The sequence below is a fragment of the Camelus dromedarius genome, chromosome 10 (assembly GCF_036321535.1).
Source record: "Camelus dromedarius isolate mCamDro1 chromosome 10, mCamDro1.pat, whole genome shotgun sequence".
Taxonomy (NCBI): domain Eukaryota; kingdom Metazoa; phylum Chordata; class Mammalia; order Artiodactyla; family Camelidae; genus Camelus; species Camelus dromedarius.
The window spans coordinates 28,614,217-28,631,188 of record NC_087445.1 but is presented as its reverse complement, the minus strand read 5'-3'; the positions used below and the strand labels follow the sequence as shown (position 1 = coordinate 28,631,188).

At 36.8% G+C, this 16,972-nt stretch overlaps 1 protein-coding gene across 20 annotated transcripts in view; it reads right to left on the bottom strand.

Annotated features, from left to right (window-relative positions):
• PTPRD (protein tyrosine phosphatase receptor type D) overlaps nucleotides 1-16,972 on the bottom strand; it is a 1,876,190-nt gene that overhangs the window by 286,834 nt on the left and 1,572,384 nt on the right. For all 20 annotated transcript variants that reach the window (XM_064490208.1, XM_064490209.1, XM_064490212.1 and 17 more), the window contains one exon: nucleotides 2,940-3,085. In XM_064490208.1, coding sequence (XP_064346278.1) covers nucleotides 2,940-3,085 — 146 coding nt within the window. The remainder of the gene's footprint in view (nucleotides 1-2,939; nucleotides 3,086-16,972) is intronic.

Below are 16,972 nucleotides of genomic sequence, written 5' to 3'. Positions count from 1 at the left end.
TCTTCAGGTTTAAAACGTCTCATCCTGAATAGTATAGATGAGCGAACCATGAAGAGAAACTGCATAAATCTAGTACTTAGGCAGCCAATGAGATGGCTTTCACAGCTCAAGAGACTGATGGCGTGCATTAATTTTGCCATAGATCCTTCCAGTATTTGTTCTAGCTTAGCATTTTCTGCATTTTTAGGGCATTCTTGCTCTAAAATGGAGGCTTGCTTCACCAGGCAGAAAATTAATGTCCTAAACAGTAAGCCTGAATTCACTATCATTATGGACTCTACTCTCTTAACAGTCAAGCCATCCTAGGTATGTGTCATCTAATTCAAGTAGTTCTTTTAAGAAATGATGATGATGATAATGATATACATAAGAATGTATACGAAACTGTGAAGTCCTCTACCTGTCTTTTCTATAACTATGCTGTGTTCTTTCAGCTGTTCACTGAGATGTTGTGCTTTTTTTTTTGCATTTCCCTATGAATAATATATCCAAGTGCTTAAATTGTGAATAAATTAAAAATGTCTTATAAATATATTTACAGGACGTTCAATCCAAGATTTTGTGTGTGAATGTCAACATATGGAAAAAAGATTGAATATTTTCAAATTATGTCCACTCCAAGCCCTTTCTGCTTCAAGCCCTTTGTTTTCTTTAGTGTTCTAAATTCACAAAGATAGCCAAAATGTTTCACTTCTCAATGCACCACAATTTATTTTCAACTCTATTAAAAACAGCACACAATTTAGAATTAATCTTCTATGTATCTTGGGAAAATAAAGTTTCATAGTTACTGGAATCTTTGTTAAATATGCCATAATTTAAATATATACACATATATGAGCATCCTGTGGTTTAATGTAGAGAAAGGTTTAAATATCTTTTATACTTTGATTTTTTTCATTTTTATTGAGAAATAATTGACATACATCCCTGTATAAGGTTTAAGGTATACAGCATAATGGTATGATTTATACATAGTGAAATGATTCCCAAAATAGGCTTAGTTAACATGCATCATCTCATGTAGATGCAATAAAAAGAAAATAAACATTTTCTCCTTGGGATGAGAACTCTTAGGATCCACTCTTAACAGCTTTTGATTGTTACATGTCATTACATGTTTATATCTCTGATCTATTTCCTAGGTTAAGACCTATTCTCTTCAACAAAGGTTAAGACCTATTCTCTTCAACAAACAATATACCACACATTACATGCTTATATTGTAATTTCCAATTTAAAACTCTATTTAACACCTAATATTGATTACGTACCTACTGTAGGTCACTACAGATAGAAGAGGGAGCAAAATCAGTCTCATTCTTGCTCTCACAGGCTTTATGAACTAGTGAAACCCAAAATTACAATATACTGTTACAGGTATTAAAGATTCGCAACCCAAAACTCGATACTATTCAATGTAGTTGCTTTGTGTAAAAATAATTTCCCCTGTATGTGCTTGTATGCTTATTAGCATTTATGTCCTGAGCAGAGCTCAGGCTTTAAAATGTTTACCATCATAATTTAAGCTTTGCTACAAGATTTTGTCAAGAATCTATCACTACCAGCAAGCATTACGTCCCCAACTTCTCTTTGACAAAAAATATTTCAATTTCATTTAAACTAAAAAAAAAATGTGCAAAGATCATACACACGTCATTTTCTACATGATGTAAGAAATATTTCTCAAAGATTAAGGTAATTTTTTGTTTATGTGTAAATCACTATAGATAATTGATCTTCAAACAAATATAATTTTAAACTTATCTATAAACTGCAGTCCAAATTTCAATTTTTGCCAGTGCAATTAATTAGGTCCTTTAGGCATTTGGACCATTTATTGCTCTGAGAGAATCAGTGAAAAATTAGTAAAATCAAAATTCTGAATTTTGTATTTATTTTTTTAAATTGGGACTTGCTTTAATTTGCCAAACTGAATTAATCTATGAAGCAGATCAAGAATTCAAGAAAAAGGAAGTGAGTTTTACAATTTGGTCCGTTTGGAGGTCTAAGTACCCTCTAAGAATCAAGACATCCTCTTCTTATCTTAAATTGCAGGCACAAGATTGTATATTTCTTCCAATTTTTCCCTGTACCTTATCCCCTACTTTTCTCCTTCAGGATGAGCCAATTTATAAACCATAAGGCTCCTGAAAAACACCACAAATAATATCTGAATTATGTTTCAACATCTTCAACGCACTGAGCTTTCTCAAATAAAGAAAATCTACTTCTTCAATAGGTTTATCTGCAACATTACACGGGTTGGGTGTGTTTCTCCCAGAGCAGTTCTTTACACTAACACACTGGAACAAAGTTCTCATTCTAGTTCATGCTACTTGAAAAACACAGGTGTGAGGTACAGTGAACAACTCAATTTGCTGCCCAGTATCCATTCTCCTTTCACAGAGTAGGACTCGATTTCCTTTTTGGAAAACACTGCTCCCTCATTCCAAGCCATGGCACTGGATAGAACTGACCTCAATCTCAACAACACAGGCACATTCTGATTTATTTAAATTAGTGTCATCCAGCTATTGACACAGATTGGTTCAAGAATGAGCTTGTAACTCAGCAGGAGCAAATAGCATGGGAAACTCACTCATCCTCTATTCTTGGATGTGGGAGGGTGTGAGACTGCATCTTGCCATCTTTAGAGGAAGCAATCTGAGGATGAGGCTACAGGTGGACACTAGGAATCCTAACTGAGCCCAGGTACAAGTAAAGACAAAGGTCAGTCATCTAAACCCCCAAGTTCTCTTTTTAAAAAAAGCCAAAGCCATTTTGAGTTAGGTCTTCCATCACATAGAACATGAGGGAATGCCATACCTCAGTGATTACGACAACTTACATCAGACTAAAACAAGCAAGTAACATACAAACCAAAGATCCATCAGATACATTCTTTCCCCAGAGAAACAGAACAATGGACCTAATACCTCAAATCTCTGATTGCTGACTTTCTTTCCTTTTTTGTTCCAGACAATTTTAGGTCTTGGGTCTCCTGAAGCTTGGCAAATAAAAGAGGCAACTCCACCAGAGACCCCTGTCTGGTCAACGGGAGTTCTTGTAAACCTTGGAGGAGCTGAAACAAAATGAAATAAACATCACAATTAGATGGAAAATTGAAACACAGACCATTACCACACTGCCACTGCTCTCCTCTCAGCCCTCAACCTTTTTCAGCCAAAACATACCCTCAACCTTTTTCAGCCAAAACATACGTACATATATACACCCAGATATAAACAGACCAGGATTGCAGAATTAGGAAAGCACCTTTTACTTTTGAAGGTAGTTAAAAGGGGAGGGAGGTAACTTTCTGGTCAAGTCATCTGCTAGTGCTTTTATTGCTGAAATCAGTATTAAGGCAGAGATCCAATAACATCCGAAAAGCAACATCACACATTAATTTTTATTATCAGTATAAAAAAATCCAATTTGTCCTCTGTAACAAAATGAGCTCATCAATCAAAGTGAGTAAAATTTTAGCTCTTTTCTTTGATGCCGCTATCAGGACACTGCCAGAAAGCAGCACTGCCACTGCTAAGCTATTAAAATTAGTGACATTTAAGAGAAATTCTAGGAAATTTTAAAGAGACAAGAAATACAGCCTTGAGTTAGAAGGTCTGGCAAGAAGCAGAATTAAGGGAAAATGGTAAAGTGACTCAAACCCACATACTGTGTCCTACCTTACTTGAAACTTAACACCACGATTTGCATAAAAGGTAAATCAAGAAGCCTCCAAAGTCATAGCAAAGAATTTCTGTCAACAAAGATGTAGACTTCGAGATTCCTAAGGACAAAAGGTTAGAAGGTGGAGGCCTCTGAAATATCTTCCACCTCCTTAAAATGTTCCTAACATTCACTTTCCTTCTTCAAGACCTACTTGTTACCCATCTTCTACTTCCAGATCTAGAAATTTATTATACAAAAACTACATAAAATGTATACAAATATTTATGGACAAAGATATCCGTCATGTTTCTTATTCACAAAGATTATAAATACCCTAAATATCAAACATCATAGGAATTGATGGTGAAATAAACTATGGCATAATAATGGAACATCAATCAAACAGTAAATGTTGTATTCATAAAGTTTTTATCATATGATATGAGAAATACTTATGACTCAATGATAAGCCACAAAAGCATCACACAAAATTAGATGAGAGACAGCAGATAATAAAGAAAAAGGCACCCCCAAAAGATGGGATAAAATGTGCAAAAACATCAGTGATGGTGGTTTCGGAGAAGGTATTTTAATTATTTTTCCTACTCTTTACGTTTTTCTTGCATCCTTGAGTTTTTACAATTATGTTACAGTTGGATCTTTTTTAAACTCAAAAACACTTTACTTTCCCACTTTATTCTCTATTTTCTTACCCCTACAACAAATTTTCTCTTCTCTGCTGCCATTTTTTTCAGTTATATGTCATTGAAACAAGGTTTTACGTAACTATGCCTAACATTTATTTTGAAACCTATCCATTCTCAACTCCACCGTTTTGTATATGTATCATCTTTGGGGGAAAAAATAGTGCTTAACTTTCCTGTGTCTTAACTGGAAAAATATGAAAGGCAAAATAGCTTGTTTTGCAGGGATCCCTTCCAGTTTTAAGGTATTACTTCCACAATGAGGGGAAGAAAAGAGAGGGGAGAGCTACCTTTGCAATGCCGGTGCTAGGAAATGGGTCTCCACTTCATTGGCAAATTGAAGTTGGTGAAAACACAGGTCCCTATTCATTCAGAAACACTAGGAAAGACAGCGGGCGCTAACAATTCTGTCCAGTATCACACCCGACAGCATCTCAGGGTGCAATACAAACTAGATGGTTACCAGAACTGCAAGAAATACTTAAAATGATTAGAAATCGACTAACAGGAAAAGGGATTAAAAAAACCACTGTACAATGATGTCACTTTTCTGTCACACCAAAAAAACACAAAGTTTTCATGTTTTTCATTCTGCTATTGCAAACAAAGCAAACTGATAATAACCATACACTCGTCAGCATCTAATATGGAAAGTTTAATTATGAAATTAAAATTCCTAGGGAGTCCCCTTGGAAAAACAAAATGTATTGTATTCCTATGTTAAATGCTACACCCTCATTCATTTTTAGCTACTTTCCTTTTCAAAGTCCCTAGCTTAAAAATGGTCAATCTTAAACAAAAATCTGTTTTAACAACTCAGCTTCCTATTTAAGTTTAGTTTTGAAATTTCTTACAAGAATGTATGGATTAGGTGGAGGGCTGTTGAATAAAATGACTCATTTTAGTAATCAGTATTTAAATAAACCTAGAAGGTAGGATGTCATTTTGGCTGCACTGGAAATTTTTGTTTTTAAGGGATAGTATCTTACTTCTCATCCCAAAGAATGAAGGAAATTTGGAGATTCTGGTCATCTGTAAAAAGGCCGTGGTTACTTGGGAAAGTGCATCCTAGATACTGAGTGGGGACACTAAGAGGCCAAATTACATATAAAATCTAGAAGTCTTATTTCTAAGTGGAAAGCAGAGGAGGCAAGTTCCCATGTTCCCAGAGAAGGGATGCAACCATCATTCCAATGTTCAATTGCGTTTCTCATGTATCTATACTTTCTGGTCATACCTTATTTATGATGCCAACATTGACAAGGATAATGTCTGACCACCGGATGCTACTGTAAAGATCTTATTCCTGAAGATGAAGGCAAGAAATAGAATAAATCTAATGAATTGTGGAAATTTTATTAAAATAACTAGTTAGAAACTGTTTCAGATCTGGAACTATTTTCCTAAATACTACCCACTGCTGCAGTGCCTCAGTATTCTATATTTAAAAAAAAAAAAAAAAAAAAAAGCCCTGAAAGGGTCCTTAAATTTATTCTTTAAAAACAAACCAAACTAAGAAGAAATCAATCACACTACATTTTAAAAAAAGGTATCAAGTATTTGTACCCAGAGTTCTTTTATTTTGTTATTTTTTTAAATGTGAAAAACATTAGCCTTCATAGATAAGAAAGTCATGACTTTCTTATGGGATCTGATGTCAATTTTTTTATATTTGTCTACCAAGTCCAAACTGTGGAAAGAATAGATGCCATTATTCCATAATACAAAATTAAGATTCTAGATAAAATAGTAAAATCCTTTCAGTAAGCATGTTTGTTGCATAGATAATCATCTTGGCTGGTCAAACTGTAACACTGATGCTGTCAATACTACACAACTCCAACAAATGCCGGAGGCAAGTAAAACTATTTCCAGAGGGGTCTAATTGTACACAGTACCCACACCCTCTCCTCTGTGTCTCAATACAAGAAAAGAAATGAATCTTCTGCCTTCTTTTGTCAGTGACACTGCCCAAATTTAAGTCATGCTCTGAAGATGGGAAGAAAGAGAACAAAGCCCATGTAAAAGAATAAAACAAAGACCTCCAGCAAAAAGTCACACAATAGGACAGCCTCAGGTCTGAATTAGGAAAGTCCCCATGACTACCCCATGAGAGACAACCATCAATATTGCATTTGGTTTAAGGGAAAAAAAGAGGAAATACCAGGAGTGTGAAGATGGAGAGAAGACATTAGAACAGTCACTGGTATTCAGATAGTTACCCTTCCATTATTATAGCAAACTGCCATTGCTGTCCACCTAAAGATGCCAGCACTGTGCTTTGCAAAATGCATTTCTGTTCAAGCTGCTTTTGACAAGTGAGGAGTATGACTTTTTATTAAACTAATGCCAGGCACTGCAGAGGTCAAATTACTGTTAGACCCAGAAAGTCTATTTTCTAAATGGAAAATAGAGAAGCTAAACACGCACATGAGTCAGAACAGAGGTATGGCTGATATTCCAGAACGTGTCTGCCATGCTCACTTGCTGTTCAGCAACTGCATTCTCGGGATGCATTCACAGAGCAGACGGCAGCTTCAGGAATCTAGTAGATTACTATTTCCTACACAGCTCAAGAGGAGCCACAAGCTGCTGATTGATTTTTGCCTCCAAGAGGTTGGACTGTTTCTTGGAGTATAAGTAATGTGCAGTACTTTTGCATTGAATGATTGTAGTATTTTGATGTCATATCAGGTCCATATTTGCTACGCTTTCTGAAGACAAAGGGAAGCACAAAAGAGCATTTAATGTGATTAAATTCAGGGGACAGAACTTACCAAGACCAGCAAACTTCCTTTGACCATCCTTACCAAACTGCTCTATTTGAGGACAGACCACTCCCTTTAGTATGCTACATTAAGGACAGTTAGAGATTAATTGGGGAGAACCACTGAAATCCACTAGCATTATCCATGGAAGAAATGAATTTATGGGAAATTCTTAACGGTTAAGAAGACAGCTCTGGTTTGTGGTAACGTGATTGGCCAAATGAGAATCACTGAAAACAGGTCTGCAGAAAAGACCACATGCTAAAAAAGTGAAGAGAAGAAATGACAGTGCCATTTGTCTCATTTAAGTCTAATGAATAAGCCACTTCTGCGGACGTCAAGGAAATACGTCGCATAGGGAAGAAAACTAACAGCATGTAACTAATTGGCTTTGTTTCTTTCAGCTGATTAACATTTCCTTAAATAGAGTTTGGTTTTTAAAGGGATATTTGTCATAATAATGCACTTAAAATCTTGAAAGGGGAAGGCTAATACAGCTACTAAGTGATGCTAAGGGAGAGGATGAGGGAATGTGCAGTAAGAATATATAGGGAGCCCTGTCTTTAGGAACCTGCCTCCTGTCTAAAAGGAGTCTGCAGAATTTATGAGACTTTCTCTGCTATTACCAGGGTGCAGGCTCTGGAGGGGAGCTCAGGAACAGGGATCTGGAGGTAAGTCAGAAATGCAGAGTGTAGGAGGTGAGTCTGGGGTGACGCTAAGGTCAACGGCCAGGTCTGAAGGTTGAGGGGAAGAAGAGCTATTGTCACAGGGCTTACATTCCCTTCCAGCCACAACACACTCCACTGACACTACCCCACACATAGGAAGTGGCCAGAGTACACGTGGATGATAGCTTTTTTATGATTCTATGGGGAAGGTAGGAAAGCATGCCCAAGATGGCAGTACCACTGCACCAGCTCATGACAAGAGAAGAGGGAGGCCCCAGAGTTGATATGTAACTGTACAGAGGGCCAGAATCCTGGCACAAGATGCCAGGCTGGACTGATTTCTATAGCAAATATTCTACATAAACTAGGGCCTAAGGAGACAACTATCCTATCACATGGGATCTGAACAGGTTCACCTCTGACATCCATGGCCCGGATGGACCTTCAAAGTCCAACAGACTATTCTTGAGCCATCTGTGGCATTTGCTTTTTAATACAACTCTACAAACAATCTTTAAGCCTTAAAATTTGATTTAAGGAGAATTATACTTCAAAATGAAAGAAAGAGCTACCCTTCAGTGAATTCCACACATTGGACTAAATGTTTTATACATCTTACATGCAGTGTTGCCCACAGTCCTGTCATAGTCCTGCAATGTAAGCTTATGTCATCACTCCAATTTTATAGAATTATAGAAAGATTTCTAGTACTATATAAATTTAGAAGGAATAAAAGAGAAAGTGAAAAAGCGGGGAAGAAAGGAAGACTCACTGAGGTTTAGAGTGAGTCATGGACTTTTGATCTAATTGTGAAGCCCTGAAATTTTTACTGTGCCAAATTAGTAGATGGAAAGTTACAGATATGCTGCATAGACAATATGGTTTAAGTCAAATTCACTGTGTATTTTCAAATCTGTTGTAGTTAACTATAAAATGTATCCTGGCTATTTTCTCGAGGGTTTGGAAAGTACTTTGTGCTGCATTACAGCAATTATTTTTCACTGGATAAGGGAAAACAACTCACCCAAAATACCTATGAAAGTTCTTTTCCTAATTTTTAGGAGCCAGTTGAAATCAGGGATACATTAAGTATGGTGCCTGGGGAACAGATGAAAAATCAAAGTCACAAAATTCATGAACAAATCATGTAAATTCCAAGTGTAGTACAGACTACCTTTCTATTATTCTATATATACAATTTGTTCACGATGACAAAAGACAAATACTCATGAAAGTTCTTGACACCAAATTCTTCTTTCTTCCTTTTCACAGCATATTCAATGCATGGTTACATCATTAATTTTATTGAGGCATCAACTCCCAATTCTTGACTACTCAAATGACTACTACTGCTGTCTCCCACTGGATAAGGAGATGTCTATGCCTCTGTAGAACTATCAATACTAAAGGCAACCAAAGATTGATACGTACGCTAACAAAAAGGAAGGGGAAAAGGAGAAAGGAAAGAAAGAAGAGACACGAAGAGAGTTGACTGAATGAAAAAGGTGTCTCTCACTTGAACTTTTCCTCAGTGCCAGGTCCTTATTTCTAACGCTTGAAAGATTATGTAGTGACATCGCAAAATCATTATGTTTAAAATACATCATGCCATCTGCCTCCCCAATCCTACTTCTCTTCCTGAGTTTCCAAGTCTGTTTGCAGCACTCCCATTCTCCCAAACACCCAGGCCAGAAGCCTCAGCCTTTTTTTTGTCTTCTTCTCCTTTCCCCACTGCATTAACTATTAAGTCCCATAGATTCTGCTTCTAATACATCCCACTCCTTTTTGTTCATATCCGGTAACAACAGCCATTATTCTTCTTTTAGGCTGGACATTAAAATCACTTGGGAGCCTTAAAAAACAAACTCTATAGGTGCTTAGACCCCTACCCACACCAATTAAAATAGAAAATCAGTGCGTGAAGCTGGCTAATTAATTTCCAGAAGACACCAATATTCAGCCAGAATTGCGAACCACTGAACTATATCATATCTGTGCCTTCCCTTCCATTCACCCTAACTTCAAGCTTTTATTGCTACAATCGATATTGTACATCGTTGCTGTTCTGTTGATCCTTTTTTTTCCCTCTTCCTTCTTATTCTTTGAGGTTTTGTTAAATGCACCTATGATTAAGGCTTTTTTATACTCAGTCACTCAATCAGTCAATCAATCAATCAACCAGCTCTAAGAGTTTACTGCTGCCATATTAACCAGAGATTTTATTTGGCCTTTAAGATCTTTCAGGGCTGCTGCCAACCTATCTGCCTGTGTATGTGTTTCTACTACTGCCCATCAAGGACGTAAAACCCCCTGCTTCAATGCCTTGGTACAAGCCATTCCACTGCACCAAATACCTTCTCCCTCATTTTAGAGTTTATAGAATTTACCCATTTTCCAATCCCAAATGAAATATTCTGAAGCCATCTTTGATCCTCCCATCTGGGTAAAATCCACTATCCTTTTAAATCTTAACATACTTTTCATATCTCTCCTATGAGTTAAAGCAATCTATCATTTATTATAGCTATTTTATATGTATGTATTTCTCTCTCTGCACATTAACTGAACCTCGAGGAAAGCATCTGTGACTTGGCCATCCCAGAAGTCTCACAACTCCTAGTAACACCCAGCATATAGTAAGTGTTCAAAGTATACAAAGACTTGCTAGAGGGCTCTCCAAGGTAGTATACCCTCTAATCTTTGGCTATACACTTTTCAGTATTTAGGATGGATAGTAGTGTTGTAAACATGATACCCGTGCTTTGATTTGAATTACGTTTGCTCATAGCTTGACAAATTAGCTGTAGAATGCAAACTTCACTGACACAGCAAAACACTGATGTGACCTGGTGGGAGACTAATGGATCGACACCAGGCCCTAACTTGGCAAAATGTAGCATAACCAAATCACAGATTCATGCATCTGTGCAGGACTCAATTCAGACGAAGTATAATGAACTACAATGGATCTCATCTCTTTCAGGAATACTATTCCATCTTGTTACTACAGAGCTCTCCTATTTTCTGCAACTTCTGTTTTTTTTTTTTTTTTTAAGATAAATTGACTTTATTGTCTGACTGTATATTTTTATGTTAATTTAAAAACATAAATAAATCAAAGGAAACCATTATAAAACATTCTAATGGCTATCATTTTGATGAATGACTTAAGAATTTTTCTATGTTCATTTAACATATGGTTTCTACCAAAAAAGACTATACCATACTGCTACTTTATAGCCTGTATTTTACTTAAAATATATTGTGAATATCTTTTGTGTCAATAGATATTTAAATTGAAAAGCATTTCATATTATAAAGCATACAGACATTTTAATCTAGTGTTAAACATTCAGGTTGTTTCCAATTTTTAGTTTTACAAAAACGCTTCAGTGATTATTCTTATAAGCGTGTATGTCATTCCTATATACGATTCATTCCTACAAGTATAACTAACATGTATGGTGCATTCCGATACGTCAAATTAATAGATTAAAAAACTGTACGTTTCTAAGACTTTTTATACGTTGTAACAAATTATGCTAAAAAACCCTCATAGTCACAGTAGGAATATATCTAAGGGTGTCCACTTACCTAGGCTAGTGTTAAAGCTGAAAATTATCACCTAGTCACTGGCAAAATTTTTATCTTTTTTAGTTAAACAGAAGGATAGAAGGTAGAGGTCAGAGGATGATGGGTTTAGAGGAAGAAACTGGAAAATTCACACCTCAGAAAAGAACCCTCTTCAGATATTCCTCAAATCCTGCCTTTTCCATTTATCTTTGGGACAAAAGAATGTAAAAGGGCTACTTAGTGGTGAACAAAGACTAATGAAGAAAGAGGAAAAGAGGAAGAAAAAATATCTATAAAAATTCAACTACTGAAAATCGTAATTAAATGCCACAGGAAAAGAATTTTGGATTTAAAAAGGTCAACATATTGAAGTCCATTTCAGTCTTTCAAATTCTTTCAAAAACAACTGAGATGACTTTTCACACGAATTAGTCAGTGTACAGTAGTTACAATAAATTTCTCGTTTGTCCTATTTCAAGATATATTAATACCTGGGTCATAAATGTTTGTTTCACAGCCGTAAAAATTGTGTGTCCTCACTACCGTAACTTTGTATTTCACACACAGCCATGGGATAGTATGATTTAAACAAACAATTCTCTACATTCACTATGCCTGGGTCATAAAACTTCTCTGAACTACTGATGTGCTTAGTAAGACCGACCATCTGTTGTGGTATAAGATACTCATCGCAACTGCTGGTTTAGCAACATAAATTTCAGAAAGGCCTGCCACTGGTCCTGAATTACTCTGACACAACACGTGAAGTCATTCTTACCATTCCTTATGCCAGACTCACGCATCCTTAATGAAAATATGTTATCAGCAGCACCATTTAGATATTCACTCAAAATTTTCCACTTGAAGCCTCCAGGTTTGCTTACTTCCTACTTATGCATTCAAAATACACAGACCGTGCATCCTCTTTTGTTCAATAGAGTGAAAAAGGCCCTTACAATGAAACAGATGAAAAGTCATGCAATCTCCCAGACTCATATGTAAAGATGTCGGCAAATGATACAATATTTATTGGCTTTTTTCACAATTCCTCTCAATGGCAATGTACTCACAAGGCTATTTAACAGACACTGTATTTGACAAAAAAGAAACTCAACCGACCCTTTAGCATCTTTTTGTAGTTACTTTTCAAAGCAGATTCATCTACATCATTCACTGCTAATTTACTCATTAATCATAATTTATCACATCAGATGTGCTGATCATCATTAAAAGCAATAATTTATTCTTCATTCTAACCTGCTGCTTATCATGTACCTGCAAATTGGATCACACAGGAAAGGTAACTGGCTTATTTGAAAAGGAACATGAGAACAGATATAACTGAAGTGGCAAAGAAAGTGAAAAAAAAATGACAAAACAATGTCATCTTTGGCATTTTTTCCCAATTCTGTCCCAATTTTATGACACTAAACACCAGGGTATTGGTTCTATTATCTCTCTGCTAAGAAATTTCCAATCTATCAACTATCTGAATTGTATTTTGTATTTTTTAAGAGGAATTGGAGTGATACGCTGTACCGGCTTCACTTTGAAGACTAGTAGCAATCCAGTTCCACAAAGGGATCCACTGATGTCCCTCGAAGTGCTGAAAAGCTTTAAGCTGATAGGAATTGCTCTAACTCCTGCCTTCCAACCAAAGTGAGGTGTTACCACAACTGGCAAAAGCCTGGACCGTTTCTCGTACGATAGATCCATCTTCTAGGAATAAACCTGACCACTATTTTTCATCTATCAGTTTCAAACTGGGAAGTTAGCAAGGTAGTTTGGGAAATGAAAGTAGCTGAAATACCCCCAGTAGCTGTAACATGGAAAGGGTCTATGTGCAAACACATGTGGCACACTTTCTGTTAAGTGGTAAAACAGATTGCAAAATGAAGTTCAGATGTATTTACTGGAGAAATTTAGAAGCAGTATTATAAGAAAGCCTTGTTTATGGACAAAATAGCATCTCTGAGATGCTATTTTCATATGTTACAGAAATATTTTGTCTAGAGTAGAAAATTGTGGAAAATGAGCTGTCTCAGTTTTTATTACAAAGGCAACGTTAATTATAAAGTATAGAGTGTTTTACAATAAACACAATAGTATTAATTATGGACTTTCTTTAGGAAATACTATCTTCCAAATAAATGATTTCATGATTTTTACATGTTTCCAAAGATGAAACACTTGAAATTTTCAGTATTTAAAAATACTTCCTTGGTCTTATTTTTTATTTTAAGGGGTATTACCATTTGTTAAGAAGAATGCAGACACACAGTGGATAAACAATGTAAAAGAAAAGCAAAACAACAAAAACAGTGACTTGCCTATACACCAGACTGTTTCAGACTGAAATTGTGATTTTAAAAATATATTTGAAAAATGTCCAGCACTCTTCACATTTGGACCAGTACTCTGCTAGAGATCAGGATATTCTATGTTTAAAACTTACGTCACACTTTCATTCAGTGTAATACCTAGCATACTGAAGACATTCAATACCTTTTAAAGAAAGTACAATTACCTTGGTTGTATGGATATTTTAGGTACAAATCTATATTCTTCCATTAATTTTCCACTAAATTTAGATTTGTTTAAAAATTCACTTCTCTGGAGACCTAAAGCCAAAAATTATCTGGCAATAAATTGCAGGATTCCAAATATTCTCATTCAATATTAGGTAATTATTAGAACCAATAACAAATTTTAAGATAATAACAATACTCATTTTCTGATATCCTTCCAACTGAACACATGTAGCAAGGAACGAGTGGCATTTATTTTCCATATTAAATCCATTCTTCCTAAAATAAAGTTATTTCTTTTAGAGGTAAGAGAAAGAATGTATATCCATACAAACAAGTTTAGGATATGGGGAAAGTGTTCCTCCCACAAGATGTCCAACTGAATTTAATCTTGCTAACCATGATTGATCTCTGCCTTCTCAAAAAGAGTCGCCTGCCACCCTCCTATTCTCTAATTCTACTCAGTGAGCTATTTGAGGGTACAAAAGATGGAAAGCATGACAACTGGTTCTATGCTGGGGCTGTGAAGTCATGTACAAGCAAGCAATGATAATAACAGATGATCACCCGGGGCCATAGACTAGCCCTGTCTAAAACTCAGGTTGACATTAATTGGATCCTGGCACACAGAGGATATGGTACAATTCCTTGGTTTGTATTGAAAATAAACCTTTAAAGAACTTTAATAAAATGAGCCCTAGATGGAACAGAGTATAATACAATAATGTAATTCTCCATCTTTTTTTAAGCTACATCTCCATAACCTTATCACCATTTCCATGACAGCATGTTAAATCTGAGGAGGAAACGTCTCATTCTTGCTGCCTGTGAACTGAAACACATACACACCGTAAGTGTAGGAAGCCAACAAGGAGGGGGAGGGGTCTTTTTGTTCTATCATCATTGAAATCTGTTATGCTCTGGCCAGTCCTTCTGTTCCCATTTTTCTAAACAGCATCAAGACTTATCTACATAGATATCCATCTCACCTCTCCTGGCAAGAAAATTTAGGTCATGCTTGCAAGGTAACACGACTCAAATATTCAGGAAACACTTTTCAGTTGAATTAATTTTCAAATATCAAGTCCCTAATTTGTATCCCTGGGCAGTGCGGACCCCGGTACCAGCTCATTTGGGTGCAGATTATGCACACTTTTCTAGAGAAACACATTATCTGAGCCCCAGGAAGACGGGAGGCATTCCAAAACAGCAGAGACAGTAAGGACCTTTATTTGCCAACTAACTTTTCCCCCACCATTCTCTAATTTACAGCTCAGTGTATTAAGAAAGAAAACAAAGGGTTTTCCCACACAGAAATAGCCTTTTCGAAAAACCTGCAAACAAGATTTTAATTGTACTATTTACCAATATAGACCACATGCAGAAACAAACTGAAACCTTTCTTGCTGAGGCTTGCTTGCTTTTTTTTTTCCCCCTAATTTAACTATTGTAGGCAACATCATAGCAATTTAAGTTGGTTTTGTGACAAATTATTAGGACACTTATTTTAGAAGAAAAATCAACCAATAATTACTGCCCTGGCACATGGCTATTGTTCAGAACATAAACAGAAGCTGTGGCTGACAGCTGATGGGCCCAGCCCCCGCTATCCTTAGAATACATTTGCAGATACCCAAGGCCTCTTGCCAGACTGAGGCCTGCAGTCACCACCCTTTCATCCAACAGGTCTGCACTGACCAGCTTATGCTGAGCACAAACAAATGTCACCATTTTAGGACTTCCTCCAGGGTTGGGCCTAGCCTTAGGTGCTAAAAATACTATTTTAATTATTAATGATCCCAACTGGGCAGTAACACAGGCCTTTTAGCATCATTCTAAAATATTAAGGAGTAACCCCAAGCACTTCAAGTTTTAGCTCCATGCCCTAAAGTGTTTTTGTTAGTGACCCCAGATCATCACAAAAGGAAGAAAATGCCCTCCTTGTATTTGTGTAACAGGAGCATTTGTGAACCCACGCCAGGCCACATGTGAGAATCGGGATAAACTTCATTTTCCAGAACTAGAAAAAGGGCCTGTAGACTACCCTGGGATGAGCTTTTACTCAATACCAAATGAAAAGATAAAGGCTCTGGGAGGCCAAAAGTTACGAGATGCATGCTACTTCTTGCCCTGAATCATTATACAACCTACTCAGAATCACTAATTTACTCACAGGAACTGTTGCTTTCAAGCTCTCTTCAGCACCTTTGTCAAACTTTACTGCCTGAAGTCTTTGGTAACCTAGTGAGAGTCCGCTGCTTTTTGAGGTGGATCTCAAAGTACCATGAAAGTAGATCTTCTTTCAAAGCTGTTGTTTGGGGGGGGGGGGGGGGGCTAAAGGGATGGGCTGCAATTAACAATTAAATATGTATCAATTACTCCAATTCATTAAATAAATTGTCTTTGGGATTGTCAGTGTCCATTTTAAGGCAAAATAAACAAGAGAAAAAGATGAAACTTGCTTTTAAAATTTGCAAAGCAAAGCAGTCACAACCCTTGCAGAGACTGAACTAAAAATGGAAAGCATTTGGGAATAGACATTATTTTTAAAAGGTCAATATGAAGGCTCTGTTCCCCTTTCCTATCCAGCCAAGGGTTCTAACAGTCCAACTGCTCCCACCCACGCCGTGAACTCCCACATACATTACCCCACACTTCAACTGCGTGAAGGATTCGCCATCAGTTCTGTAGCACACCCTTCTCCCTTCCCAGGCTGAATGGTCCAACCTGGCCTGAGAAAATCGCAGCACTGTAGAGGCAAGTGCCACTGCGAATGCATGATCTACAACCTCCAAGGGACCTGAAGTCACCTCTCAATCATCTGCCCGCCCTTCACCACTTGCCAGAAGTCTGCCCTGCACTGGCCTCTCCCCCTCCCAGATACTACTGCCTCCTACTTCAACAAAGAATAATGCCATCAAGTGTGAACCTGATGGCAGCCACATCCTATCTGCTGTGCAAAAACTAACTTGGACATGATTCTTCCCCTCAGTTTAACCTCTTCCAGACCAACTACTTCACTAGTTTTTCTCATCCCTCTCACCACTGGGGGC